The sequence below is a fragment of the Bos indicus x Bos taurus genome, chromosome 13 (assembly GCF_003369695.1).
Source record: "Bos indicus x Bos taurus breed Angus x Brahman F1 hybrid chromosome 13, Bos_hybrid_MaternalHap_v2.0, whole genome shotgun sequence".
Lineage (NCBI taxonomy): Eukaryota > Metazoa > Chordata > Mammalia > Artiodactyla > Bovidae > Bos > Bos indicus x Bos taurus.
The window spans coordinates 25,515,944-25,542,204 of NC_040088.1; the positions used below are offsets into that span (position 1 = coordinate 25,515,944).

General features: G+C 51.0%; 1 protein-coding gene across 1 annotated transcript in view; it reads right to left on the minus strand.

The window, feature by feature from the left end:
• Nucleotides 1-3,767: 3,767 nt before the first annotated feature.
• The window catches only part of APCDD1L (APC down-regulated 1 like), a 49,837-nt gene continuing 27,343 nt past the window's right edge, over nucleotides 3,768-26,261 (minus strand). Inside the window, exons 2-4 of the mRNA XM_027559005.1 lie at nucleotides 12,687-12,825; nucleotides 9,800-10,352; nucleotides 3,768-6,228 (exon numbers count right to left, since the gene is read on the minus strand). Coding sequence (XP_027414806.1) covers nucleotides 5,464-6,228; nucleotides 9,800-10,352; nucleotides 12,687-12,825 — 1,457 coding nt within the window. The 3' untranslated portion in view covers nucleotides 3,768-5,463. The remainder of the gene's footprint in view (nucleotides 6,229-9,799; nucleotides 10,353-12,686; nucleotides 12,826-26,261) is intronic.

A 26,261-nucleotide genomic window follows, 5' to 3' on the forward strand; every position in this document is an offset into this window, starting at 1 on the left:
CCCTTAACAAGGAAGAGAATGTACAGCTTCACTGTTTCATGTTTCACTTCATTTTTAGCTTATACCTTGTCCTGGCCCTAAATAGTTTCCACGTCCAAAGATACTCTGATTAAACTGCTGGTTGTTAGAGGGGTTAGGGACAGGATCTGGGGGCAAAACTCCTTTTATAGACTTGCAAATGGTCCTCCGGTTTTCAGCCCTACTGCTGTCCTGCTTCTGAGTTGCCTTGGCCCACCAATTCCTTAGCCTTCAGGGCACAGTGGACGCACCTCTGAGCTCCACCTCTCAGCCAACCCGCCAGCTCTATTCTTTGACTTTCTCGTAGCCTACTACAGAAAGGGGCCCATCCGTGTTCCAGATCCCAGAATTTTCCTCTTGTTGGCTGTTGTCTCTTTTCCTTTTTCATCTGTGTGATTTTGTGGTGTTTTATTCTTTTCCTGACATTTACTGGGATTTCAGAAGAAAGTAGAGGGAAAAGCATGTGTTCTACCTGGCCACTTTAGCCAGAAGCTTGGCAGACCTTCATGGTGGATGCTAAGTCAATATTTATAGGTCTTATTAAGCAGACATGGCTGATTTTAACACAAGCAATAAACCACCTAAGTTTTTTGTTAATTTATTTTCTCCTAAGGTATTAAAAAAATACCAGATGTAGGAGGAAGAGTAGTACATTATTAATTAATAGCCTTTAGGAAATAAATGTGACATCACTGAGAAAAGACCCAACCTCACCAAGTTTCCTAGTTTAAAGCCATTCCTCTTAGACTATGTTGTTGATTCCTCTTGCATCACTTGCCAGTTATGGTCTTTCCTGTTGCAGATGGGTGGCTCCAGGAATTATTATCAGGTTTCAGCTCATTTTGCTCGTGGGAGGACCGGAGCAGCAAGAACATGGAGTCTAAGGTGCATGTGTGAGGCTGAGGGTGTCCTCAGGCTCCATGACCTCTGTTAAGTATGAAAAACCTGAGGTGGGTTCTCAGGGGATCCTGTATTGGGTGCTGTGACCCCCTCTCCTGGAACAGCAGTTGTACCTAATGTCCTTCCTAGAGAGAGTCTGGCTAGTAGAAAATAGGTATCTTCAAGTTCACAGAGTTCTGCTTTGTCCATCTTATTAAAAAAAACAAAATTCCAAGCTGGTATTTAAGGAATGTGGTTATCATCTTGATGCTTGAATGCAGAGCACTTCCAGGCAGTTCTCAGAGCATTTCTTCATTTAACCAGTGTTTATTGAGCCCCTACTCTGTGCCAGGCTCTGTTTCACACCCAGGGGGACAGTGGGGAACCAGACAGACAAGGGTCGGCTGTCAAGAAACTCATCCTCTAGAGGAGAGAGTAGTAGTGTCAGTCAATCAGCTGTGTCCAACTCTTTGCGACCCCGTGGACTGTAGCCCACCAGGTTCCTCTGTCCATGGAATTCTCCAGGCAAGAAGACTGGAGTGGGTTGCCATTTCCCTTCTCCAGGGGCTCTTCCCAACCCAGGGATTGAACCTGGGTCTCCTGCATTGCAGGCGGATTCCTTACCATCTGAGCCACCAGGGAAGCCCCTAGAGGAGAGAGGCTGACAAGAAAGAAGGAAACCAACAAATAGGGTATTTGAGATCCTGAAAATTGCTGTGGTGGGATAAAAAGGATGCCCTGGTGGGCAGTGACACAGTGGGGTGAAGTGAGCAGAATGCTCCAGGCAGAGGGGGGATCAGAGGCAAAGAACCTGAGAGGGACCACATTCAGGACAGCAGGGGGGCGGCTGGCTGGGGCTGATGGAGGATGGAGGTGGCCAAAGGGGTCTCAGGGAAATCCGGGGGTCACAGGAGGGCCGGCCTCGAATATGAAAAGTTGAGTCCTAGGGAATATTGGCAGGTAATTGACTCCTGGGCTCACGTCCGTGTGATGGTGGTTATGTATGACAAGGCAAAGGCTGTCTGTCACTTAAGGCCTTAAGGAACAGACTGGGGGTCTCACACTGCTGCCCAGGTGACCCTCTCTGAGCAGAGCAGCCCTCCCCAGCCGGCTCCACTAATGGCTGGGAGGGGGTCCAGGCCGGGCTGGCACTGATGTTAGTCCCTCCCTGCGGCCGGAGGCTCTGCCCCTCCCCGCTCCCGGCTGCGTCACGGGCCCCAGGGACCAGAGCCACTGCGTCACCTTGAGCTGCGTGGCTCAGGCCAGCTGCACCACTGGGAGACTGAGCATATTCGTTTAGAGAAAGCAAAGAAATAACTTCTGTTGATAATCAGCATCTGTTAGTTAATAGGCCTCTGAGAGCTGTAGACAATTTAAACTTTTTATTAAAAAAGAAAAAAGCTCATTTACCCTCCTGGGAGCCTGTGCTATGAAATTATAAACTGCACAGGTTTTTTTTTTAAAACGTGACTGAACATACAATGGAGAACATTAATTTTGTTTTGTTTTGAATGAGAACTGTTGGCTTTACTTTCCCCTCTTCTGATTAAAGCTATCTTGAGTTCTCTGTGGAAGGTCCAGACATAATGATAAGGTGGGTCCCCAGCCCTGGAAGAGTCCCCTCAGTCCTCTGGGTAGAAACCCACCCCTCACTGGAGCCCAGAGTCTGGGAAGCTTGGCTTCTTGCCCTGGAGAAAAGAGCCTGGAACTTTCTGTCAGCAATGAGTGGGCTTTCCCAGGTGATGCTAATGGTAAAGAACCCATCTGCCAATGCAGGAGATGTGGATTCGATCCCTGGGTCAGGAAGATCCCCTGGAGAAGAGCATAGCAACCCACTCCAGTATTCTTGCCTGGAGAATCCCATGGACAGAGGAGCCTGATGGGCTATGGTCCCTAGGGTCGCAAAGTGTCAGACACGACTGAAGCAACTTAGCACACACACATCGAATGTTCCAGAACCAGGAAGCCCAGGATGGGAGGGTGCTTCCATCTCGTCCCTGGGGCCAGGAACCTTCTCTCTTCCTCAGCATAGGCTTCCTAATTAGGGGAGGCTCAGTCATGTCCTCCAAAGCAGCCCTGAACTGCTTTCTTCAAACACAGTCATGACTCCCACCCCTGCCAGGAACCGGTGCCCCAGTAGGACGCCACGAGTCAGAAGCTCTGCACTCAGGCTCTTGGGGCTCAGCTGTGGGGGCCTGGGGCTGATCCCTCTCTCCTCCAAGCCTGGGTTCTCTCTGCTAGTTGCAGAGTCCCACTCTACACTGTGGGGTGCCCCCCTCATGGGATGCCTCACCAGGCACGTGGCAGTGCCTTCTTTGCTGGTGAAGGTTAACTGCGATCACTAGCCTTGGTTCACCCAACCATATGCATCCCGGTGCTACTGAGCACCAGGTATGGCTGTACCAGTTGGAAAAGATCCCGGTGACTGATTCAGTCCTTCCCTCGAGGCAGAGAATAAACATGGATAAATCTGACAGTGATCAGCAAGCATTATAAGGAACATAAAGCAGAGTGATGGGGTGGATAGAGAGGAGAGCAGGAAACGGAGGCTGCCTTGGGGGTGGGGGGTGGAATATTCATGTGGCTTCCCCAAGGAGGTGGCACGCAGTCCAAGATGTGAATGAAAGGAGTCGCATCTCTGTGATCTGGGGGAGGAGGCACCGGGTGGCAACAATGACACGTGCAAAGGTCCTGGGGCACGAAACAGCTTGGCGTGGTCAGGAGACAGAAGCACACCCAGGGCAGCCGGGGTAGCCGGTGGTATGTCCAGACCTGGGATTTTATTCTGTGTGTGCTGGAAGCCCCTGGAGAGCTTTAATTAGCACAGGGCAGTGGTGTGAACTGAAGGAGCAACACAGAGAAAGCCAGGGTTCACCTCCACTGGTTTTATTCTCTTTCACATGTTCTCCACAAGATACTTCACTTCCTTTCTTTAGAACCATAATCCCCTTGGTTGACTTTAATAACCAGCAGGAACATTTTTCAGGCTGTTTAATTTTATTAAAAGATTCAAATTTGATGATAAATGGCAGTATGGCTGCCTCAAGCCTCGGATACAAGACTTGCTCAGCCATGGACATGTTCCCGCCACCCACCCTCATCCCCACCAGGAACATAGACACACGCAACCCCCACCGTGATGCAGTCTGAGACTGTAAATAATCTAATTATTTCTTGTACTTTGGTAAATATGCCAGGAACACTCATAGCTCTCTGAGACCTATAGAGAATATTAACTTGGTGGTTTTTTTTTTTTTTTATAAAGAAGAATGGGTAGATAAGTTAGCAATTTCAGCAGACTGATTGAACCCCACACTGCTGAACAGAGGACAAGGGCCTCCCTCTGAAAGCATCATTAGCCTCACAGACAATTGTTCAAGATCTGCGATAAGAGCCATAGATAGATAGGATTCTAGGATTCAGGCAGAGGAAGGAGGGTGTGACTCATCAGCACAGCATCCCGGAAACCCTTGAGCCCACCAGGAGGCCAGTTAATTTCGCGGTGTACAGACGAGGCCCTGGGAACACAGGCAGGGTCCCTGGAGAGGCACAGCCTGTCCCCACCATGATGACAGCTCCCTCTGAACTGAGAGCATGGGCACAGCAGCACTGCAGCAGGCAGGCTGGGCACGGTGTGGCTCTCCAGCTCATCCTCCAGACACTGCTGGGCAGCCCAGTGACCCTTGGATGGTCCCAGAGATGCACCGGAGGTTTCTCTCCCTCCTTGTCAGCCAAGCACAGGGAATCTTGAAAACAGAGGATGCCAGTGCAGGCCTAATTACAGAGCACGTTAGTGTTACCGCTGTCATTAGTATTAATTACTTTCCAAAGGCTGGAAACACTGCTTTCCTCCAAAGACCTGGCCCCGGCCGCTAGCTCCACGCACTGGCGTACGGGGTGGGCAAGGGAGGCCAAGCTTCTAGGCTCAGATGGGGCCGCCTTGATTTGCTCCCTGGCCCAGGAGGGCTCAATTTCTCTGCACATGCTGTTGACAGCTTGAGGCCTGACTTGCAGAAGCACAGGCGGGCGCAGACAAACGCCAGCAGTCACAACTCAAGAAAGCCGAGTTGCCCCCAAAGAGAGACGAGCCCCTGCCGGCGAGCTGAGTTGTGCTGAAAGCCCGAAGCAGCATCTTTAATTCATGGCTTGGTTTTGAGTTGGTATTGCTAAATGCAAATTAATAATCTTTAAACAGCAACCCACAGACTCAGGAGAACTGTGGCAGCATGCACGCGGAGAACCGTGTTCCCAGTTCACTGAATCCTGGGGCTCCAGGAGAGAACTGAGGCACCATCGGGCAGGGAGATGGGCGTAGTCCACTCCTCGGACTACCCAGGAAAATCAGAGTGAGCATGTAGAAACTCGGAGCAGGTGACTGCTGCCAGGCCTGAGTTTGTGGTCGTGACTTAAGTTGCTGGCCGTGGTGCAGACCCTGCAGGTGCTGAGCTGACGCAGCCAGGCTGTATCACTGTCCAGGACAGCCATGGGTGTAGGAGTCTATGGCCAGGAGGGAGTCCACGGGCCAGACGAGTGTCCTGAGGCACCAGCTGGAAGTATATACCTATTTCACAACCACTGGAAGAAGGCCGGCCTGAGGACCAGGAGTAGGACAGGGAGAGGGGCCACGTGGGGACATGGTGTCCCACCGCGGACAGGCGTCTGCAGCCGAGCCCCGTGCTGCGGGGAGAAGTCCCAGGTCACGCTGTCACAGAGCACCAGGGGTGCTTGATAGGAGGTGGGCCGCTTCTCCGGAGTGTCGGGACTCGAGCCGTCGGTGGGCCTTTGTCCAATGAAGAGCAGGCTTTGCCCAAGGGGGTCCCGCTCCATCCTGAACAGCTCATACTCCACGTGGGGCAGCCTGATGCCCAGTGGCAGGCACCCATTGGTGGCAGTGATGTCACGCTCAGCTCCCAGGGCCCAAGCCCCCGGGCCCCCGCAGGTGCTCGGTTCAGAGAAGTTGAGCATGGCCGTGGTGACCCGGTCCATGGGGGTGACACGGGCCCTTGTGACCTGGAACACCAGCTCAGTGCCACCTCGAACCTTGACGGATGGTGTGCCCTTGGTATAGTGGCCGGCCGCATAGACAGTGAAGGTGGGCTGCCGGCAGGTGGGGTCTGAGAAGTGGTGGTAATATCCTTCCCAGGATCGGTTGTGACCGTGGAAGGTGAAGAGCCTGGTGAGGAAGAGCACGGCGGGGCGTACCTCGCACCCGGGGCTGACCCAGTGGCCGCCCAGGCGCAGAGGCAGGGCCGCCTGAGGGGGCAGCACGGGTGGGTGGTGCTCGTCAGAGCGGGCGATGAGGCTGCAGGCTGGACAGGGGTGGGCATGGTGCTGGCAGAGACAAAGGGGAAGGGGGTGACGTCAGAGGTGGGGTGCCAGGGTGTGCCTGGAGTGGGCTGGCTCGTAATCCCACCCACCGCCCCCGCACCCATCACTTCCTTCATTCCTGCCTCCAGCCCCGTGGTCACTTTACTCTTCTTGAACCTCTGTCAGCTCCTCCATCCTCTAGGCCTTTGCACCTGCTGCTGCTTCCACCTGGACCCCACCTTCCCCTCCGCCCCAACACGTGGCCTGACTGCCCTCTTCCCAACCTCTAAGTCTCAGCTCAGAGACCGGCCTCAGAGAGACCTCTTCTGACCTCGCCTTGGATGGTGGCCCTCAGAGATGCACCATCCCCTCTTTCCTCTTCTCTCCGCCCCTACCCCTTCATTGGACAGTAAGCTCCAGAGAGCCAGACCGTCTCTCCCTGGCTGTTATACCCCCAGCTGCGCAAGGTTCCTGTTCACAGCAGGTGTATTGGGTGAAGGAAGGAAGGAGAGATGGAACTTGTATCCTGGGATTTGAAAGGAGGTGTCCTTTCCCATACCTGGCCTGCTTGGTCCTAAAATCTGACCATTAACATTTACTATCCTTCTTGCCTGTAGTTATTCCTTTCACTCCCAACTCATTCTTTGTTAGGTGCTTCTTAAGGGCCAAGAGCTGTGCTGAGCGCATTCCACGCGCTGTTACTTTAGAGCCGCTAAAATTCTCATGCCCCCAGACCTGCTTGCTGAGGGTCTGTGCTGAGGTGTGGCTGAAAAGTTGGCAAAGTGATGAGACACAAAGATGTTCATTCCTGTGTTGTTTAGAACTGGAAACCCAGTCCCCACTGCACTGTCACGTGAGGGCACGGTCCTCAGTTGTCTGAGGCTGTGGGTTTGTTTTCCTCTCGCTTTGGCCTTATTTACAGTTGCCTCTGCCTTATAAATTCTCATGAGTTGGGTTTACAGTAAAACACGTCAACAGGAAGCAGATGCTGAACCAAATTGCGTGGGAGGAGTCAGTCTGCTTTTGGAGTGAAAAAGCTCAGTCCAGGCCAAGAAGAAACAAGATACTGACTTCTTTTTTTTTTTAAAGGGAGCTGCTGCCCAGAATTTAGTTGAGAGCATCATTCTGAAAGGTAAATGTCCTGGAACAGCCTCTTGTCAAAGCAAGCATCTCTAGCTTTAGCTGCTCCAGAAGGGGACTCAGGGCCAAGGGCGTACAACAGGGCCAGGAAGGGAAATGCTTCTTGAGGGTCCAGCTGGGAAAACAGATCCAATTTTTTTTTCTTGCCAAAAAAAAACAAAAAACAAAAAAACATATTTCCACAGATTGCTGCTGGGTGAGTCTCATGCCAAACAAGGGGCATTTGGGAGTTCTGATTTAGAAAGGAAATATTGGATGAGTGAGAACTTTTTTTTTTTCTTATTTATTTCTATGATGAACCTACACTTGCCCGGAATTCTACTTCTATCATACAGAAAATGATATTCTTTTTGTTTTGGGGGATTTTGACCCAGAGGACCTGAAGGCACTTGGCACTGCTAAATAAATGGCTACAGAAGTGTTTATAACAAAGAAGCAAGAAAGCTGGGTAGTTAGCTGGAGTGCTGGTAATTGGAGTGCTGGCTGATAAGAGTCTCCTCTAATTTAGGCATTTTAACCCACATTCCAATTGTTGTTACACTAATGTGTATGGACAGGACATAATGTATTATATCAAAATAATCTCTGGGCTGCCTTTCTCCCTCAAAGGATATCTTCTGCATACAGGCTATCTGGGGATGCTGGCTGATGATCTGGGGCAACCAGTCTTCTGCAATGGCAGAGACAAATGGAGAACAAGCACGACTGGAAGCTGAGAGAGGGGGAGAGAGAGCATTTCCTTCTCCGGTGCTCTGGAAGAGGGTGGAAGGAAATACCCATCTCCCTCAAAAAGCCTTCCCGGGCATCACTGTGCACAGGTCCGGAGTTACATGTGTTAATACACAAGACTCTGGCCAGCAGAATTCACACTTGTGTGCAAGCCAAACGCCTTCTGATTTAAGCTTGTAACATAAAGTTATACCAACAACACAGAACAGTTTCTAATTAACCCCTAGAGGTGACACCAGGCTTAGATGATTTTGGTCGATTAGGACTCTATATCCAGGCAATGAATTTGGGGATCAAATTGGCTTTAAATTAACTTCTAAAAATGTTCATATTTACCATCTGGTTTGGGTTGTGGGCAAGGCTTGGGACCCAGAGAGCTTAAGGTAATGACTAATTCGTTACTTGGGAGTCTATCTGCAGTGTATCCATCTTTGAAATTATCTTCCTTTTTCTTTTTCTATGGGGAGGGGGGCAGTTGGTGAGAAGACGTTTAATTTAATGTCTGCACATCGGGCCTGCCGGCCCAGGCTCCCATGCACGTGTGTCCTGCTTCGCAATCATGCTGCAGATTGCATGGGTACCCTGGGTGGTCAGGCAACAGAAGGGCAAGAGTGTGTGGCCCCAGGGACGGTGTCATCCTCCACACCTTGGGGTCCTTCCTCTCTGTGTCTGGAGCAGACTGCCCTCCTAATGAGGTGATGGGTGCCAGTAACCACCCCACCACCAGCACTTGCTCTGCTCTGAGAAGGATGGACATCAGAGCGGCCTGGAACATTGGCTGGCAAACAGAGAATTGTTTCGAGGTCATGAAAAGAACTCGGGCTAATTTTCTGATTGCGAGAACTTCTTATTGTGCTTCCTCCCAGATCCTGAGTTGGGAGGAGGGAAGAGGGAGAAGGAGAGAGAGCAGAGGGTGCCCCTGCCTCCCGCCACCCCCACCCCCAATACACAGTGGATGCTTCGCCTCATTTGATTTAATTCCTTAAGTGTCTAGTATACAGCAGGCACTCAATACACGCTGAATGTGTGAGGGTTGCCTGTGGGTTCAAAGAACACCTGATAAGGATACCTGAACGATTTTCACTTTTGAAAAATATCCCTTGGGTATCTCTTACAGACATTCTTAACCCAGCATCCTAACCTTGACTTCATTTTTACTAACCTCAACGTAAACTCAAAAGAATTAAAAATTCTTCCAATTGTGAGAGCGGGCAGCAAAGCCCTGTAGCCCTGTGGCTTCAGTGCCCCCCAACCCCCCAGTTCATATAGCAACGTTTATGGGGCCCAGCAAGTGTGCCAGCCCCTGGGCTCTGGGTGGGGACACAGAGGGGCAGAGGGCTTCCCCCTTGCAGAGGATCCAGTGCTGCTGGGGCAAGGCAGTCAACTGCAAATTCAGTGCAGCCCTGAGTGTGTGCAGAGTGGGGATGGGAGGGGACAACTGAGCAGAGACCTGAGAGACAGGGACCTGCACCGTCCCAGCAGGGGCAGGAAAGAACCCTCTAGAGTCCAGGAGGGCCACACTCAAGAAGGCAACCCAGGAGTTCCTGCTGGAAAAAGCCAGTCCTCTCCAGACCTGAGGAAAGGCCTCAAGCAGAGGGAAGAGCATGTGCAAAAGTCCTGAGGCCGGCAGACCAGTGTGGGGTTGGAGTCGCGGGGAAAGAGGGCTCCAGGCAGGGAGAGTCCCCACAGGCTCTCAGAACTCACCCTCCCTGGACCCCAGACTCACCAGGGCGCTCTGCAGCGGACGCTGGTAGCCGGTGGGCCGGTAGTGCCGCCGCTCGGCCCGCTCGGTGTGGATGTCCCCCAGGTAGAGCTCCTCCACCAGGCGAGGCGCGGCCCGGGGCTCGGGCTGCAAGCGGCGCTGCACGCGCACCAGGCTGAGCTCGTGCATGGTGAAGCCCAGGGCGGCCGCGCAGTCACGCTCAGCCCCAGCGCCCAGCAGCTCGTACAGGGCCCCGGGCAGCCAGGCCCGCGCGGGGGGCAGGCGGTGCGCGCAGTCCCCGCCCGCTTTACTGTGGTCCAGGCGCCTGGCCAGGTCAAGCAGGGCGCGGCGGCTGTGGAAGACGACGCCCACCTTGTGCAGATGGTAGTCGGCCTCCGTGGCGCCGCGGGTGACCCAGGAGGCCCGGCGCAGGCGCACCCTGCCCTTGATGAGCAGCGAGTGGGTGGGCTCGCTGCACGAGGGGTCCCGGTAGAAGAACTGGTAGGCGCGGAACAGGCGGTTGGGGTAGAAAGTATAGGAGCGGATGAGGAACTCGGGTCCCGGGCGCACCTCGCAGCTGCGGGGCAGAGGGAGAAGAGTGCAGGGCAGTGAGCTGGGCTCGTGCATGGTGAAGCCCAGGGCGGCTCCGGGCTCCACCTCCCTCAGCCTTCCTCTCAGGCCTGCAGGCTCAGTTCCCCCAGCTGCCCTCAGCCCCACCCTGCATGCTGGGGGCCTTCCCCTTTTGCCTTATGGTCTCAACAGAAGCTTTCCTTCCATTCGGTCCTAAGCACCTTTTTCAGCCGACATCTCCCCCTTTCTGGCCTGGGTCCCCCAGGGATCCCCATTGGTCCAGGAAACACACAGGCTTTGCAGCCAGAGGCCCCTGGTTCAAATTCCATTTCAGTCCCTCATGAGGAGTGTGACCCGGGATGATGCCCAGCTTCTTCCTCTGGACTCAGGCATCAGATCCACAGGCCGGGCTCCCAGGAAGCAACCAGCACAGTGACGGCACCTGGGAGAGGTTTAAGAAATGGGGGCTCCTTTGCTTTGTGTGGGGAACCCTGTGCTCTGAGCTCCAGGAGGCAGGGTCCTGCCTATTCTTTCCCCAGTGGATTCCTGGCACCTGCTCCAGGACCAGGCACACACTGGATCCCCCAACCCTGGTCCTCATTGAGTGACTTATGAATGATGAGCACTTACATTGTCTCCCCATTTGCCAAGCTGACCACCACTGCCCCCCCACCCCAAACCAGGTTTCATCCAAGTCTGTGACAGACTTGTTGGTCTAAACCGGGGGGGTCAGCACACTTTTCATGGAGAGGGTCAGACTATAACTATTTTGTCTTTGTGGCCAGGTGGTCTTTGTTGCAGTTACTCAAGATTGTGGTCTTGGAGCCAAAGTGGCCAGAGACAGTACTATATGTAATGGGTGTGGTTGTGTGCCAGTAAAGCTTTATTTACAAAGCCAGCCCTGGTCCTCAGGCCTTATTCTGCCGGTGATGAAAACAGGACTCCTGGACCCTGTCACATCCTGGGCTGGGGCCAGGGAGCATCTGGGACTTTCCCGTGGGGGCTCAGCTGGGGTGGACGGTGGACAAGTCCCCCCAGAAATAGGCAGTACCTGGACTGTTATTTTCTCAGTATCTTTCGTACTGGGGCTGCTGGAGCAGGAGAAAAGTTCTCACCAGCCTTTTCTTTCTATCCTATGTCTTTAATACCAACCTCCCCTTTCTCCCAAAGCAAACAGAGTCGGGGCCTCAGGCAGACAGTGAGAGACTCGGGTGAGAACCTAATGATGTTGTTTCGTTTTCAGACTTTCTTTTTAGGGTTACCTCCTATTTATGGCAAGTGGCTCAGCTCTCCATATCCATAGTGATATGACACTTCCTTTGAAACATAATCACAGTACTGTAAATGTGTACAGTGTACCAATTATCCCCCAATAAAGCTGTAAAAATACATGAATATATTTACACCAACAAAAGCAAGTTGGTTTAAAGAAGAATCGTGAGGAAATCATAAAGATTCTTCTTAAGAAGAATCGTAAGAAGAACTACCACCTGTAAGAATCAGTACAGGTGGTAGTTAAACACAGAGAGAAGTGACTCACACTCCAGCGTGGGGAGATTTGCCCAAGGGAAGGTAGCAGGTCGCACTAGATGTCCTCGTGGTTCTCAGACTCTGGGTCCTTCCCTATGCTGCTCCCAGAAAGCAACAGACCCTATCTGAAGGGTACAATGGAGGACTTTCTAGGAAGAAAATACTAGAAGCTTCTAGAACTATCTGGAATGCTATTGTCCCAGGGCAAGAACAGCCTGCAGCCAGCCCCCTTCCTCCCCATGTTCTGTCTCACACTGACCCTGGCCAGTGATGCCTGAATCCCACCTGGCCTGTGGAAGGTGGGGGCAGAGCCTGGGAATGCATCCAGAGCAACTTTGCAGATCTCAAGTCCCCACCCACCCCAGGGAGCTGCTAGCAGATGTTTGGCAGTGGAATTTCCCCCTGACCTCAGGAGGTGCATGGAGGACGTGCAAAGTCCAGTCCTTGACCCCAGAGTGGGACTGGCCCAAGGGGATGGTGGGTGAGGACGCTGCCTGCCTTCTCTCTGACCCTAGCGGGGAGGACTCTCCTGGCTGCCCCACCAGTGAGGGCAGAGCGCTAAGCCCACCCCTCAGAGCAGCAGTGGGCCTCAGAAATGTCAGGTGAGACTATCAGGTGAAAGGGAGAATTGGGTGGATGGCTCCTTCTGGCCTCCTAGGCTCACTCTGGGGAGGGTGACAAGCAAGCCCATGCCTGGGCAGCCTCTGGACAACCAGATGAATTGTGCCCGTTTCACAGATGTGAACACGGAGGTTCAGGGTGAGGTCTCCCGGCCCACGGGCCTGTGCTCAGTATGACCCTCAAGTCTTACCCAGTGGAGATCCAGGGCCCGTCCAGGCGTGGGGGCAGCAGCGCGGTGACCAGGGCTCTGTTGGGCAGGGGCTGCTGGCAGCTTGGTTCCCAGTGCAGATGGCCCGCCCCTGCCATCCCAGCTGCCTCTGAAGTGCGGGCTGCAAAGCAGACAGACCCAGGTCAGCGATCTGGGCACACCCTAGTTCTCTAGCTGACTGGCACCTCCCTCCTGGCTCAGGGTGCAGCAGAGAGCTAGGCAAGAGTCTGTGCCCACCTGCACCTCCTCCTGTGGCCAAGTGCCACTGGGCGGCTGTGAAAAGGCCCTGCACCAGGGGCAGGAGGCCGCCAGGACCCAGACAGAGAAGCCGGACAGTGGGACTGCCATCCTCTCCCTTACGAGCCCAGGTTCAGCTTGACCTCTGCCCCCTGGAGCAGCCAGACCTGCACCTGCCCCTCGCGGCCACTCCCTTCGTGGTCTCTCGGTGGTGCCAGGCCCAGGCATTGTCCATCCCCACATGGGTGGACCAGGAAGGCACTGGGGTACACAGTGATGCTCAGGATGTGTGTGGTAGGACCCGGGCTGAAGCACAAGGCCAACAGAGGGGCGGTGGGGGTGGGGTTGGGGGTGGGGGACTCAGAGGCCTCATGGAAGAGGGCCCCCCACCCTCTTCAGGGACCCCTCCCTCCCCTGCCAGATATGATCATCTGGTGGAGACCAGACAGGCCTGGCCAGATCTTCACTTCTAGGAGCGGCCCGGAGGTGAGAGCACCAGGGCCTTCATCTGCTAAAGAGCAGCAACTCCCCTGGAAACTGTCATCCCCACTCAGAGAGGCGGGCTTGACGTGGCCCAGATGCGGGAGGCTGTAAGCTTGGTGGTAGCAGCGTCCAAATGTTATAGCTGCTGCAACCCGCTGGCCCCACTCCATCGCCAGCCTTCCTAGGGTGTTTCCCCCTACACCACACCAGGTTCAGGAAAGATGCTCGGGCCGGGAGGCTTGGGGTCCCCTCCTTGCCCCTTCACAGCAGTCTTCTGGGGCCCCCAAGCTCTCTGCTCCCCCTTGGCCTGCCAGAGGTCTGGGGTCTCCCTGGGAGACTCTTGGGTTCCCATGGGACTGGCTGAGAAAGCTGGAATGACGCTGATGGTGATGACGACACGAGGCGGCAGCAGCCCCTCTTAGCTGGGTACCGACTCTGGACATCTTTATTATGTTATTTTATAAATATTTTTACACATTAGCTCACCATCGCGATGACCCTAGGGAATGGTGTTAGTCTCGACTTCCCATGATGGGCAGAGCCAAGGGCTCAGTGAACTGGGCTCAGCTGGCCCCAGGCCTGGCCTGCCCCAGGGGATGGAGCCGGGCTTGGAGCCAGGCCGTGAGCTCTGGCCTGTCAGCTTAACCGTGGCTCCTTTTGAATCACAGGCAGGGGAAGGGGTTGAAGGAATGAATGAGTGAAAATGCTGCTGCAGCACTGGGTCCTTGTATGTTCCTGCTGTGCCCTACACCTGATTTGTGGACTTCAATCAGCCAAATAAGACAGATGGAGACAGACAGCTGGTGCACCAGCGCTGCGGTGTCCCCAGGGACAGGGGGCACTTGGATTACCCCAAGGGCTGTCAGGGCCACTCCTCAGAGTAACTCCATGCAAGGAGAGGCTTGAAAGAGTAGTTCTGTGCTCACTCGGGCACATCTAGTCTTTTGGGGACCAGAGCCAGGACGCTGGGGTGCCTGAGTTGGGCCAAACGCCCAGCAAAGCTGATTGGGAGTCTGGAGCTGAAATACACACGCCAGGGTATCCACGCTTCACACCTTCTTCTTGAGCTCCCAAGAAGACGTTGGGTTCACAACATGCTATTTTTTTTTTTTTCAACTTAAAAAAAAAAATTTTAGTTTTTTTTTTTTGGACACCAAAAACGTTTTGTATTTTGACATGAATCCTCAGATACCATCTTCCCACTAAGTGTCTTTTAGTTTGTCTTGTTTTTCTGCGAAAATTTGGGATTTAATTAATTCAGGAGATGATGAGATATGGTGGGATCTCACCGTATTCAGAACATGTACACACGAAACACAAAATGGAGCCCTTCTTGGTAAAAAGCTCAGAGTGGAGCGTGATACTGCCTCCTGGCTGGAGCTTCAACTTCAAGGTTACAAAAAATGAAACCAACCGATGAGAAATGAACTTGTGAAATGCTTCCAGTCCCAGCTTTGGAGGCTGCTTATAGATTTTCTTTTCTCTCTCTCCCTCTCTTCTCCCCTAGAAAAGTCTGGGCTCAGGAAACCACAGCGGAAAGCAGATGGTGCCATGGGCTGGCTTGCACGACTTTTCTCAGGGACCTGATAGACGGAGTTAAATGCGTGGGCCAAATTGATTTTTATCAACCATGGATTTTTAATTAACAGTGGTGTCCACTTGCCGCCATCCATTATTTACTGTTTACCCACTAATTAAAAATTATGCTGCTTTTGCACTCATAGAGCAGGACATTTGAAATTAGATCGTGTCGTTGAAATTACCTGCAGAATGAAATCCGGAGCGTCCAATTGCTCAGACCAGACTACTGGGGTTTCAGATCTGATGTGCTCCAGCCTGTTGTGTGATTGTGAGTCAGAATGCCAGCAGTGGGCTGCACCGCAGACATCACGTGGAGCCTGCCTGGGGCCTTAGTGGAGAAGACGACTTCGGAGCCTGTCTTGAGCACTGGTGCTTTGTGGTCTCAAGAGGTGGTCTCACCCCATAACCACCCAGGAGGCAGCCGGTCGGCACCCTGATGGAGTGCTTACATGTGCCGGCCATTCCTACGGATCATCTGCAAGACCTCCCATGGCCCAGGTTCCGTCTGTGCCCCCATTTTGCAGACAAGGAAACTGAGGTTCAGAGGATGGAGAGTTGGCTACCCCAGGCAGGTGCTTCATATTCAATTAACAAATAAAATAGGGTAAAATACACCTAACATAAACATTACCATTTTAACCACTTTAAAGCATACGATTAAAATTCAGTGGCATTTAAGATGTTCACCAGGTCACGCAAACATCAGCTCTGTCGAGTTCCAGAATCTTTTCATCACCCCAAAAGGAAGCCCTGCACACATTAGCAGTCACTCTCCACGCCTCTCTCCTCTCAAACCCTTGCAGCCACTAATCTGCTTTCTGTCTCGGTGGATTGGCCTATTCGGGGGTATTTCGTAAAATAAAAAATATGTGCCCTTTTCTTATCTGCTGTTCACAACACTTCTGTTAGGTGGACGTGATTATCTTCATTTTCCAGATGAAAAATGGAGTCTTGGGAGCCGGTTTATACCCAGGTGCACCGTCCTGTTTTCTTCAAAGATCATGAGACGCGTGGGTCTGGATCAATAGGGGAGGGGGCGGGGGAGGGAAGGCGTGCGGTTCGTAGCCAGAGCAGATGGAGAAATATCAGGTCTTCAGATATCTTTCTGTTGGGGGCAAAAAGCAAAAGAAAAACACTCGCTTTTTTTTTCTATCCTAATTGGCTTGTTCCGAGGTTCTGGGAGGTGTGCCAGGTGATTTTAGGTGCAGTGGTGAGCATTTCTTATTCCAGTGGTTATACATCGATTTTAGAGGGTGTTAAAAAGCAGCGGCTGTTACTGTAGCAAAATCAGGCTTTCACAGCCCACAAAGATAAGACTGAGTTTTAAAAGGGGTTTGGTCTGCATTGGATTTTTTTAAAAATTAAGTAACACTTTATGTAAATGATATTTAATAAGCAACTATTTAATATGTAGATGTGGTCAGTAGCCCGAAGGGGTGCACAGAATGGCAGAGGCCAAGGTTATCGCCTCTCTTCCCAACATGGCTGTGCATTCTGGAGCCTTCATGACCAAGGACAGCAAACTACGAGACTGAAAATGGCAGGACTTTATTCTTTCACAGTCTGGAGACCAGAAGTCTGAAATCAAGGTGTGGGCAGGGCTGCCTCTCTCTGGACGTTCCAAGGGAGGGTCCTTCCTGCCTCTTCCAGCTTCTGGGGGCCCAGGGCATCCATGGCTTTTAAGTGTATCATTTTACTCTTTCCCTGTCTTCACATGACTGTCTTTTCTCTATGTGTCTATGTCTTTGTAGCCAAACCTCCCTCTCCTCTTTTATAAAGACATCAGTCACTGGGTTTGGGTCCACCTTTATCCAGTACGACTGCATCTATATCAGCAGAGACCTTTTTCCAAATAAGGTCACATTTACTGGTACCGTCTTTTTAGGGACACAATTCAATTCACAACCCATACCAAGCCACCCAGGCCTCCCAGGACCATACCCTTTGTCCATTCTCTTCTCTCTCCCCTCCCCTACCATGAACTTTGCATGGCCGTTACATGCTTTGTAAGGGAGCACGTGATGGCCAGAGTTCCTGTTCTCTCGGGGAGGCTGGCATTAATCAAGGAGACCCACTATGGATTGTAATTTCAAAGAATCATAATTGTCTCAAAGGAAATTTACACAATGGCCAAAAACTTCCTAATACACTTGAAGTAGCATTCCATGCTTTTCCTTAGGATCTCCAGGGCCCTTTAAAATTGGCTGTCTTCCAAGGCCATCCATAAGCTCCCACCATACTTCTCCACTGTGTGTTCCTGGGGATGAGCAGCAAAGACTCTCCCGCCTCGGGGCCATTGCAGAGCTATTTCTTGGCCAGAGCATCCTCCCTCTGTTTTGAGCTGGGTGCTCTCCGCTTGCTGCGGCCTCAGCATAATTGGAATTCCTGGCAGGCTGACATCAAACCTTCCCTTTTGCTCTTTTCTACCTCTCTTCTCACCTGTACAGCACTCATCACCTCTCTCAATTACTTACCTGCTTACTGTTGTTAATTTACTTTTATTTTTTGACTTTGCAAGTTGAGATCATTTCATACCTTACAAAAATATTGCTGAAGCAGTAGAAAGAGCTCTACTAGCCCTGATTTCCCCAAAGGTTACCATCTTGCATAGACACAGTACAATGGTCAAAACCAAGAAATTAACATTGATCCCATGTTATGACCTAACCTACAAATTCTATGCAGATATTACCAGTTGTCCCAGTAATGTTTCCTTTCTGGTCCAGAATCCAATGCAGGATCAGACATCACATTTAGTTGTTACGTCTTTTTGTTGTTGTTCAGTCGCTCAGTCACGTCCAACTTTTTGCGACCCCACGGACTGCAGCACACCAGGCTTCCCTATCCTTCACTATCTCCTGGAATTTACTCAGATTCATGTCCATTGAGTCAGTGATGCTATCTAACCATCTGATCCTCTATCACCCCCTTCTCCTTTTGCCTTCAATCTTGCCCAGGATAAGGGTCTTTTCTAACGAGTCATCTTTTCGCATCAGGTGACCAAAGTATTGGAGCTTTGGCTTCAGCCTCAGTCCCTCCAATGAATATGCAAAGTTGATTTCCTTTAAGATTGACTGGTTTGATCTCCTTGCTGTGCAGGGGACTCTCAAGAGTCTTCTCCAGCACCACAGTTTGAAAGCATCAATTCTTCAGCCCTCAACTTTCTTTATGGTTCAACTCTCACTTCTGTACATGACTCAGGGAAAAACCATAGCTTTGACTACTTGGACCTTTGTCAGCAAAGTGATGTCTCTGCTTTCTAATATGATGTCTAGGTTTGTCATAGCTTTTCTTCTAAGGAGCAAGTGTCTTTTAAATTCATGGCTGCAGTCGCAGTCCACAGTAAGGTCTCTTTAGTCCTTCAATCAGAAATGCTTCTTGAGTCTTTGTTTTTCATAAACTTGACACTTTTGAAGAGTACTGGCCAGTTATTTTGAAGTGTGTTCTTCAATTTAGGATTTTTGGATATTTCTTCATGATTACATTCAGTTTACATGGTTTGGGCCCAAACCCCAAAGAAGTGATTTTGTGCCCTTCTCAGTGCATTGCTTGAGGAAGCACTGGTGATATTAACTTTGACCACTCACTTAAGGAGGCATCTGCTAAATGACTATTTTTCTCTTTGTAATTAATCATTATCTTATGGGGATATACTTAGAGATCATGCAAATATCTTGTTTGCCATTATACTCCCCCTGCTAACTTTAGCATCTATTGATGACCAGTGATGATTCTTACTTACAAGTTATAACTGTGGTGTTTTCCAAATGGTCATTTGCTAGTTCCACCCTTCTTTCTGAATCTATTAACTGGGATTGTGCTATAAAGAAGCACGCTCTCTTCTCCTTGCTTATCTCTTTATTCGATTATTATTTGTATTAGTGTGAACTCAGCGATATTTGTTTTACAGGTTACAATCCATTGCTATCATTATTTAGTCTGTAGCTCAAATTATCCCTGTGGCCCTCAGGAGCACTATCGACTTACTTCCTGGGTCCTTTCTAAATGCATTTGTTATTTATTTGTTTTAGCATGTCCTCACTTTCTGGCACTAGATCTTCTAGGCTCATTATGTACGTATTTCTCCAAGGTGTCCTGGTTCCTTTTATTGGAGAATGGTATTTAGAAACCAAGATCTGGGTGCTGGGTGCTCACTGCTAGTGAGGTGTCACTCCAGACACCCCAAGTCTCTCTCTTCTTTTTCCTTCCTTCCTTCCCTCCCTCCCTCTTTTCTTTCTCTCTTTCTCCTCCTGCCCTCCCTCCCTCTCCTCTTTCTTTCTTTTCGTCCTTTATTTCCTCTTTTCTTTCTCCCTCCTTTCCATGAGGACAGGCCCTTATCTCTCTTGTTCCCTGCCGACTCCCCAGCCCCTTAGGACAGTGTCCAGTGGATGCTAACGATCTGTTGTGTCAAGACATGGACACCACTTAGGACAATGCCTTCACATAGTTAGCACTCAGTAAATGCTAGTCGTGGTCGCTGCTTTTAGTTGAATGGATGAATGAATGACTCATGCTCCATGAGATCAATGCCCATAAATTCCTTGTTGATACTTCGCCCATCCCTTGGGGCCTCCCCTCCTAAAAATTGGCTGGTGATTTCCATCATGTGTGTGGCTAATAGGGTCAGGCTTGAAATGGAAGTGAGGAAAAAGAAGGCTTGCAGCTGTTGGGATCACTAAGAATCTGGCTGAGGGTAGAAGGATAATAAGTAAGGGAGTTCCCAGCAGGAAGGGAACCCTGGTTTATCCAAGTAGGGAGAAAGGAAAGACAAGTAGTCAAAGGGAGATTTAAGTCTGAGCCTCAAGTCCTGCCGAGAGTTTTGAGGATGGGTCAAATCTGGCATAAGCACCTGATGCTAGCTCCTTGGCTTTAAAGCCTTTTTGATCCTTGGGGCCTGCCCCGCAAAACTAGGACCCTGATATGGTTCTTCATCCCAGGGCAGGCTCCAGCCTGGCTCCACAGCACTGCTCAATAGACACATACTGTGAGTCACACATTATAAAAAGCCAAACAGTAGCAGGTGCAATTAATTTTAACAATATTTTATCCAGACCCGAAAGTGTCTGTAATAAATTCAACATGTATAAATACAAAAACTAGCGGTGAGATATTTTATACGCTCTTTCAAACACAAGTCTTCAAAGTCGGGTGTGCATATACACTCCAGCACAGCTCAGTTTAGACGGGTCCCATTTCAGGGGCTCAGGGGCCCCTTCTGTACTGGATAGTACAGAGATGTCTACATCAGATTTCACTGTATCAGAGGTTTTCAAGCTGGTTTCCAAAAACCAGAGATGTTTTTTTCAGGAGAGAAGGGGAGACCCAGTGAGTGGGACCCCGGCCTTTTTCAGCCCACGAAGGCCCCCCACCCTTTGCTCTGGTTTATGTCCTGGGAGGCTAATTAAGATCTGCTTTGAAAAAAGTGTTCTCTTGCTTAAAAAAAAAAAAAATCTGAAACCCTCTGGTTTATTTCAAAATCCTGAGCTTGAGGTAATTCACCTAGAATGTCTGTACTTGGAAGCTTACGCACATTTTCAATAAAAATCCCCACCCCAAAATAACCTCTCTTGATTAGAGGCGGCCGCCCTTTACACTCTGAGAAATGCTGGCGTGCAACGGCACACAGGGGACGTTTGGCCAACAAGCTTCGGAATCCGGCTGTTGAGATGGCAGCCGTTACCGCGTCGCTATAGCAGAAGACGTGCTTTGCAAGGCGGCCACGGCACAAAAGCCACGCAGGGTTTCCGTTTAAACTCCCCTGAGAAGGTCACAGATTGACATGCGGTGCCGGTACCAGCAAGTCACAGAAATATGAACATAAACTTTGAATTCTAAGGAGCCTAAACTTCCCCCTCTGGTGTGGACGGCCAGCCCTCACACCCCTCATATGGCCCTCATTTGGCCGTAATTGAATCTCATTATCCATCTGATCCGAGGGTCTTTGCCTTCAAGGCCAGAGGGAAGGGGCGTTGCGGGGGAGGGATTGGACAGGACAGACTTTGTATTTTTGGGAAACTCAGAAATGGCATGCTCTAGAAAAAGGACACTCTGCTTCCCCAGCCCTGCAGCTTCCCGGGACTGAGAAGTGTGCCTGCCTTTGCATGGTGAGTTTGGAGAGTTGGTGAGTTGAGCGAGCAACTTTCTGCTCCCTCAGGACATGGTCCCTCCTGAGGGAGCAGAAATTCTGGAGGGACTGCATGCCTAGGAAAACAGATTCTGAGCTTCTGAGATGCAGGAGGGCCTCAGACTCAGATGTCAGTGTGTTGAAAGGCTGTGGAAGGAACGTAGCTTGGTTTGTCACTGTCTCCCCTGTTTTGCATGAAAAGTTCCAGTTTGGGCTGGACCAAGGGATGGGTGGAAAAGGTGGACATTATAGGTGCTGCTTGGAGAAGGCAACTGTTTTATTATGCTTGTGTTTCCAAAATTGAAAACATGTTGTCGAGGGGACTGGCTGACCACGTAGATCTCTCCCCAAGGCCTGTGTTGAGCGTTTCCTGCTAAGCGGAGAGAAAATGCAGGGCTTATGGGATGGGAAGGGAAGGGGGGATTTGGGAGACAGAGTCTGGCCCACCAGGCCTGGCTCATCAGCCAGGTTTTTTTTTTTTTTTTTTTTTTAATTTGTTTGTTTGCTTAGGAATGTTCCAGTACTAAAACCGTTCCCATCAAAACTCCCTGAGCCCCATGATAATGCTAATCACTCCTCTCTCTGGCCGGGTCTTCCACCCGGATGAAAACTAGGAATTCCCAGCCAAGGTCCAGCTGCTTCCAAGCAGCCGAGGCGTCCGGGTGATTCATGGGAGCTTTTCCCTTTTCACCCAGATGTTCTGGTGTCTTGGACACATGTCCTCCTGAGCTCAACTTGAGTGCCTGTGTTCCCAGATCTGCACGTTGGCCCTGTAGATATTCATAATTTATACCAAATTTCCTGCTTCAGCCTCATCAGCACCTGCCTTCTCTCAGGGAAGAGTGGCTGATGACCCCAGGAGGAGAACGCCTGACATTTGGCCCAGAGCCTCTGGGGTGGGGTTGTCCCAGCCACCGCTGGGTGACTGCAGTGGGGAGCGAAGGGTCTTCCCAGGTGCTGATAATGGTAAAGAACCCACCTGCCAATGCAGGAGACATAAGAGATGTGAATCCCATCCCTGGGTTGGGAAGATCCCCTGGAGGAAGAAATGGCAATTCGGTGATCTTGCCTGGAGAATCCCAGGGACAGAGGAGCCTGGCAGGCTACAGTCTATGGGGTCACAAAGAGTCGGACATGACTGGGCATGCATGCAGCAGATACCAAATTTGGTCAATACTCTCCACAGATACCAGCCCTATGCTTTGAGGGGAGTAACAAGTGGCGTGGGGGTGGGGTGCTGTGCTGGAGTGTGAGATCTCTGCTGGCTTCTGAACCTGCCTGGGTCCCACCGAGCATTCTAGTGCTGCCCTGAGGGCTGTAGTTACAAGTCCGTGTTTGCGAAACAGAACGTGTGTCTAGAAGTCTCCAGTTGCATTGCATCCTTGTTCGCTCTCCTGGCAGAAGACTGAAGGTTCCATTGTTCTATAGGACAGGAATTTGGCAAGGCAATCACAAGGCTTTGACACGTTCAGTAAGAAAGAAGATGTTGTGTCCTCGCCGTGAAGACTCCCGCAAAGAGGCTCAGAAGGGACCTTGGGGAGGCACCTTGGGGAGGCACCTTGGGAAGCTTGGTTGTCCACCAGGTCTTGCCTGGAGGGGCCAAGAATCCTCTTGTCTCACAGAAATACTTAGGTTTCGAGGAGAGAGGATTGGAGACTGTTGGTCGCCTCTTGAGTGCCTTTGGGTCTGAGAGCGGTCCGGAGGTGTGGGGGGGTCCCGGGTCGCAGCCCCCAGCGTTGGGGAAGTATACCACGTACGGGGCTGTTCTTGGAAGTGTCCACAAGGGGGCCCTCTTGAACTTTGGTTGGGGCGGTTGGGCGGCCTCGGTTGAAACCCAGCACCGTCTCCTCCAGCCTCGGCGTTCAGCCGAGGGCCAGGGCCTCTCTCCGCCCACCTTGGCGCTGGTGGAGGAGCCCTTGGAAGGCCGGCTCCGGGGGCCCATGCCTTCTTCCACGTGGGGGAATCTTGGGCTCCAGTCCTACCAAGAACGCATTTGGAGACCCAAGGGTGAGGGTAACGGGGTCACCAAGCTTGGCCTCCTTTGGAAGAAGTTTGCAAGGCAGAGCAAACGCTCCAATTTGGAACCGTGAGAAAGGGGTCCGGGAAGCTTCATAAACAATCAAACAAACCATCCCAGCTCCTCTCGGCCTTTCCCCAAAGACGCGCATGGGAGGGCCTTTGGGTCAGCTACGCTGGGAAGCATGGAGATTTTAAATGCAAGAAAATTATTGCAATTTAACAAGTCAATTTTTCTTACATTGTGTTGAGATGGAGTTCATGGTCTCTTCCATACATTCAAAATCAGGAATTTCCCGAGAGTGTAGTTTTGTGGGAAAACCTACATCATGTTTTGAAAAACCCATTTTGTTAGGCATTACTAGATTTTATTTTTTTTAAAAGAAATGGTAATATTTAATTACTGCATTATTTTACTGTCTAGAAAATTAAAGTGCTTTTGGAGTTTCAGGAGAAAGGTGAGCTGTAAGTCCGAACCCTATTTTTAAATTACCATACAAATAGAATCCCAAAGATGTAAATATTGGCTTAAGTGTTGCAGGCAAGGTGCAGGAAATGGGCTGGCTTCTTAAATGTTAAGTAAACAGGCTTGTAATTCTCACCTTTCCTTGCCACCCTGGATCAAGGGTTCACATCCCAGGGAGGCATCCCGGGGAGGGAGCTCGCAGCTCACCCAGGGGACACAGTCAGGCTAACTGTGTGACCACAGTGGATTAAATTTTGGGCGTCTAGTTACCATACTGACAACAAGACACAGGTTTCCTGTAGCTCTAGAGTCTGCAGAACCCACGTTTATTTATCTGTGGGGTCCTCACAGCAAGCCTTTGGGGTAGGTCTTGGGGTTGCCCACATTCCACATACGAGGAAACAGAGGTTCCAAAAAGGAGTGTCTGAGAGTGTCTAACTTCTGTCACACGAGTCGGTGGGTGGAAAGGCCCCAAATCCAAACCAACTGTGTTCCCTGCAAACCCCACGGTCCTTCCAAGTTCACACACAGGCCCAGGTCTCTGCGCCACATTGCACCTACCAAGTGCCTGGCCACGGGATAGCAAAGGTGCTTTGACAAGGGGGCACACAGCCTGATGTTCTGCACTCGGGAGACAGAGGTGGGTGTTCTGGTCCGGTCTGCCAAGAGGAGCCTTGCCGCCTCTGCTCCTTGAGAGTCTTGGAGCAGGAGCGGCTTGATGGGTGGAGAGGGCCATAATGGGCCCTGGGCAGAGGCTGGAGGGGTGGGGAGGTGTGAAAAGCAAGCCGGCTGAGCAGGAAGTCATTAGTCCCCAAGCAGAGAGCAGCAGAGAGCACACGGAGCCGAGCCAGAGCCAGCGGGCAGGAGAGGGAGAGGCAGGGAGCAGCAGGAGCTGCATGGAGGATTGCCCGCCCTCACTCTGGGGGTGTGAGGAAGCCTCGTGGGGGCGGGAGGAGAGCCAGTGGGCATTCTGAAAGGCATGCTTTCCCAAGGGCACTGTGCCCACCTGGGTGGCACAGGGGTAGGTGATGGACAGTTTACCTTTGAAGTTTACCTGTCTTATTTCGATTCAGCTCGATAACTGACACATCCAGCCTGGAATTTTGTTAGCACGAGGCTAAAGCATACAAGGATAGATTAATTTTTAAAATAAGTGAAAATGAGTTAGTTGATTTGGAGAGAAAGGTTGACCCTATTATAGGACAGGAGAATCAGATATGGCCAACTGCTGTTGGTGGCTCACAGTGACAGCGGCTAGGGACCGAAGCGCTAAGGCTCTGCGGGCTTGTGGTCAGGGTGGTCGAGTGTATGCAGTGGTGGTGGGGCGGCTCACAGTGACCCGTGGGTGACCACCTCAAATCCCAGCACGAAGGTGAGGCTGGGGAAGAGGGGTTCTCAGGAGGAGGTGCCAGGGCGGCTGAGATGTGGGGTGAAGACAGTGTCTGTGTGGGTTCTCAGCCAGGAAACTGGGGTCTGGGAGTCCATCCTGAGAAGGGGGCCTGGGGAGAGTTCCATTTTGGGCGTGTGTCATTTAAGAAGCCAACAGGACATCCAGGAAGAGCCAGTCATGAGGAGCTGGCTTGGCCACACACCTGTCCACAGCACATACATGGGCGGAGGACAGAGGTCAAGTTAGACAGAGGCAGAGTCCCAGGGCAAGCCGCCCTGCTGGAAGGGGCAGGCAAGGGCCAAGGAGCCCCCACCCCCACCCATCCCTGCCGGAGATGCAGAAGCGCTGAGAGCAGGTTGTGTACGCAGATACAACACGGGACACCCACTTACATTTGATATCCAGATACAAAACAAGCTTTAGCATCAATGTCTCAGTGATTGCACTGACGAGTGTAGGGGTTTGGAGAAGAGAGACAAGACCAAAGGGATAGATAGATTGCGTTTTATGGCTTAATTATTATTTTTATATAAGTTCTTCCATGCCATACACAGGGCAAAAAATAAATAGATAAATAAACAGAAGATACAGAAAAGCATGAAGGTGATGTACAAGCTCACCCACATCACCTCACACAGAGCACACTGCCATTACCCTGCTGGTACACAGGTGACTCCCTGAATTCTAGAGTCTGGGTTGTCAAGAGAGCTGAGCACAGGGACCCTGGTCCCCTTTGATCCTCTACCACAATATCTGGCCCATGGCAGGCGCACAATACGTTTTTCTTTCTTTTTTTTTAAATTTTATTTTATTTTTAAACTTTACAATATTGTATTCGTTTTGCCAAATATCGAAATGAATCCGCCACAGGTATACATGTGTTCCCCATCCTGAACCCTCCTCCCTCCTCCTTCCCCATACCATCCCTCTGGGTCGTCCCAGTGCACCAGCCCCAGGCATCCAGTATCGTGCATCGAACCTGGACTGGCGACTCGTTTCATACATGATATTATACATGTTTCAATGCCATTCTCCCAAATCTTTCCACCTTCTCCCTCTCCCACAGAGTCCATAAGACTGTTCTATACATCAGTGTCTCTTTTGCTGTCTCGTACACAGGGTTATTGTTACCATCTTTCTAAATTCCATATATATGCGTTAGTATACTGTATTGGTGTTTTTCTTTCTGGCTTACTTCACTCTGTATAATAGGCTCCAGTTTCGTCCACCTCATTAGAACTGATTCAAATGTATTCTTTT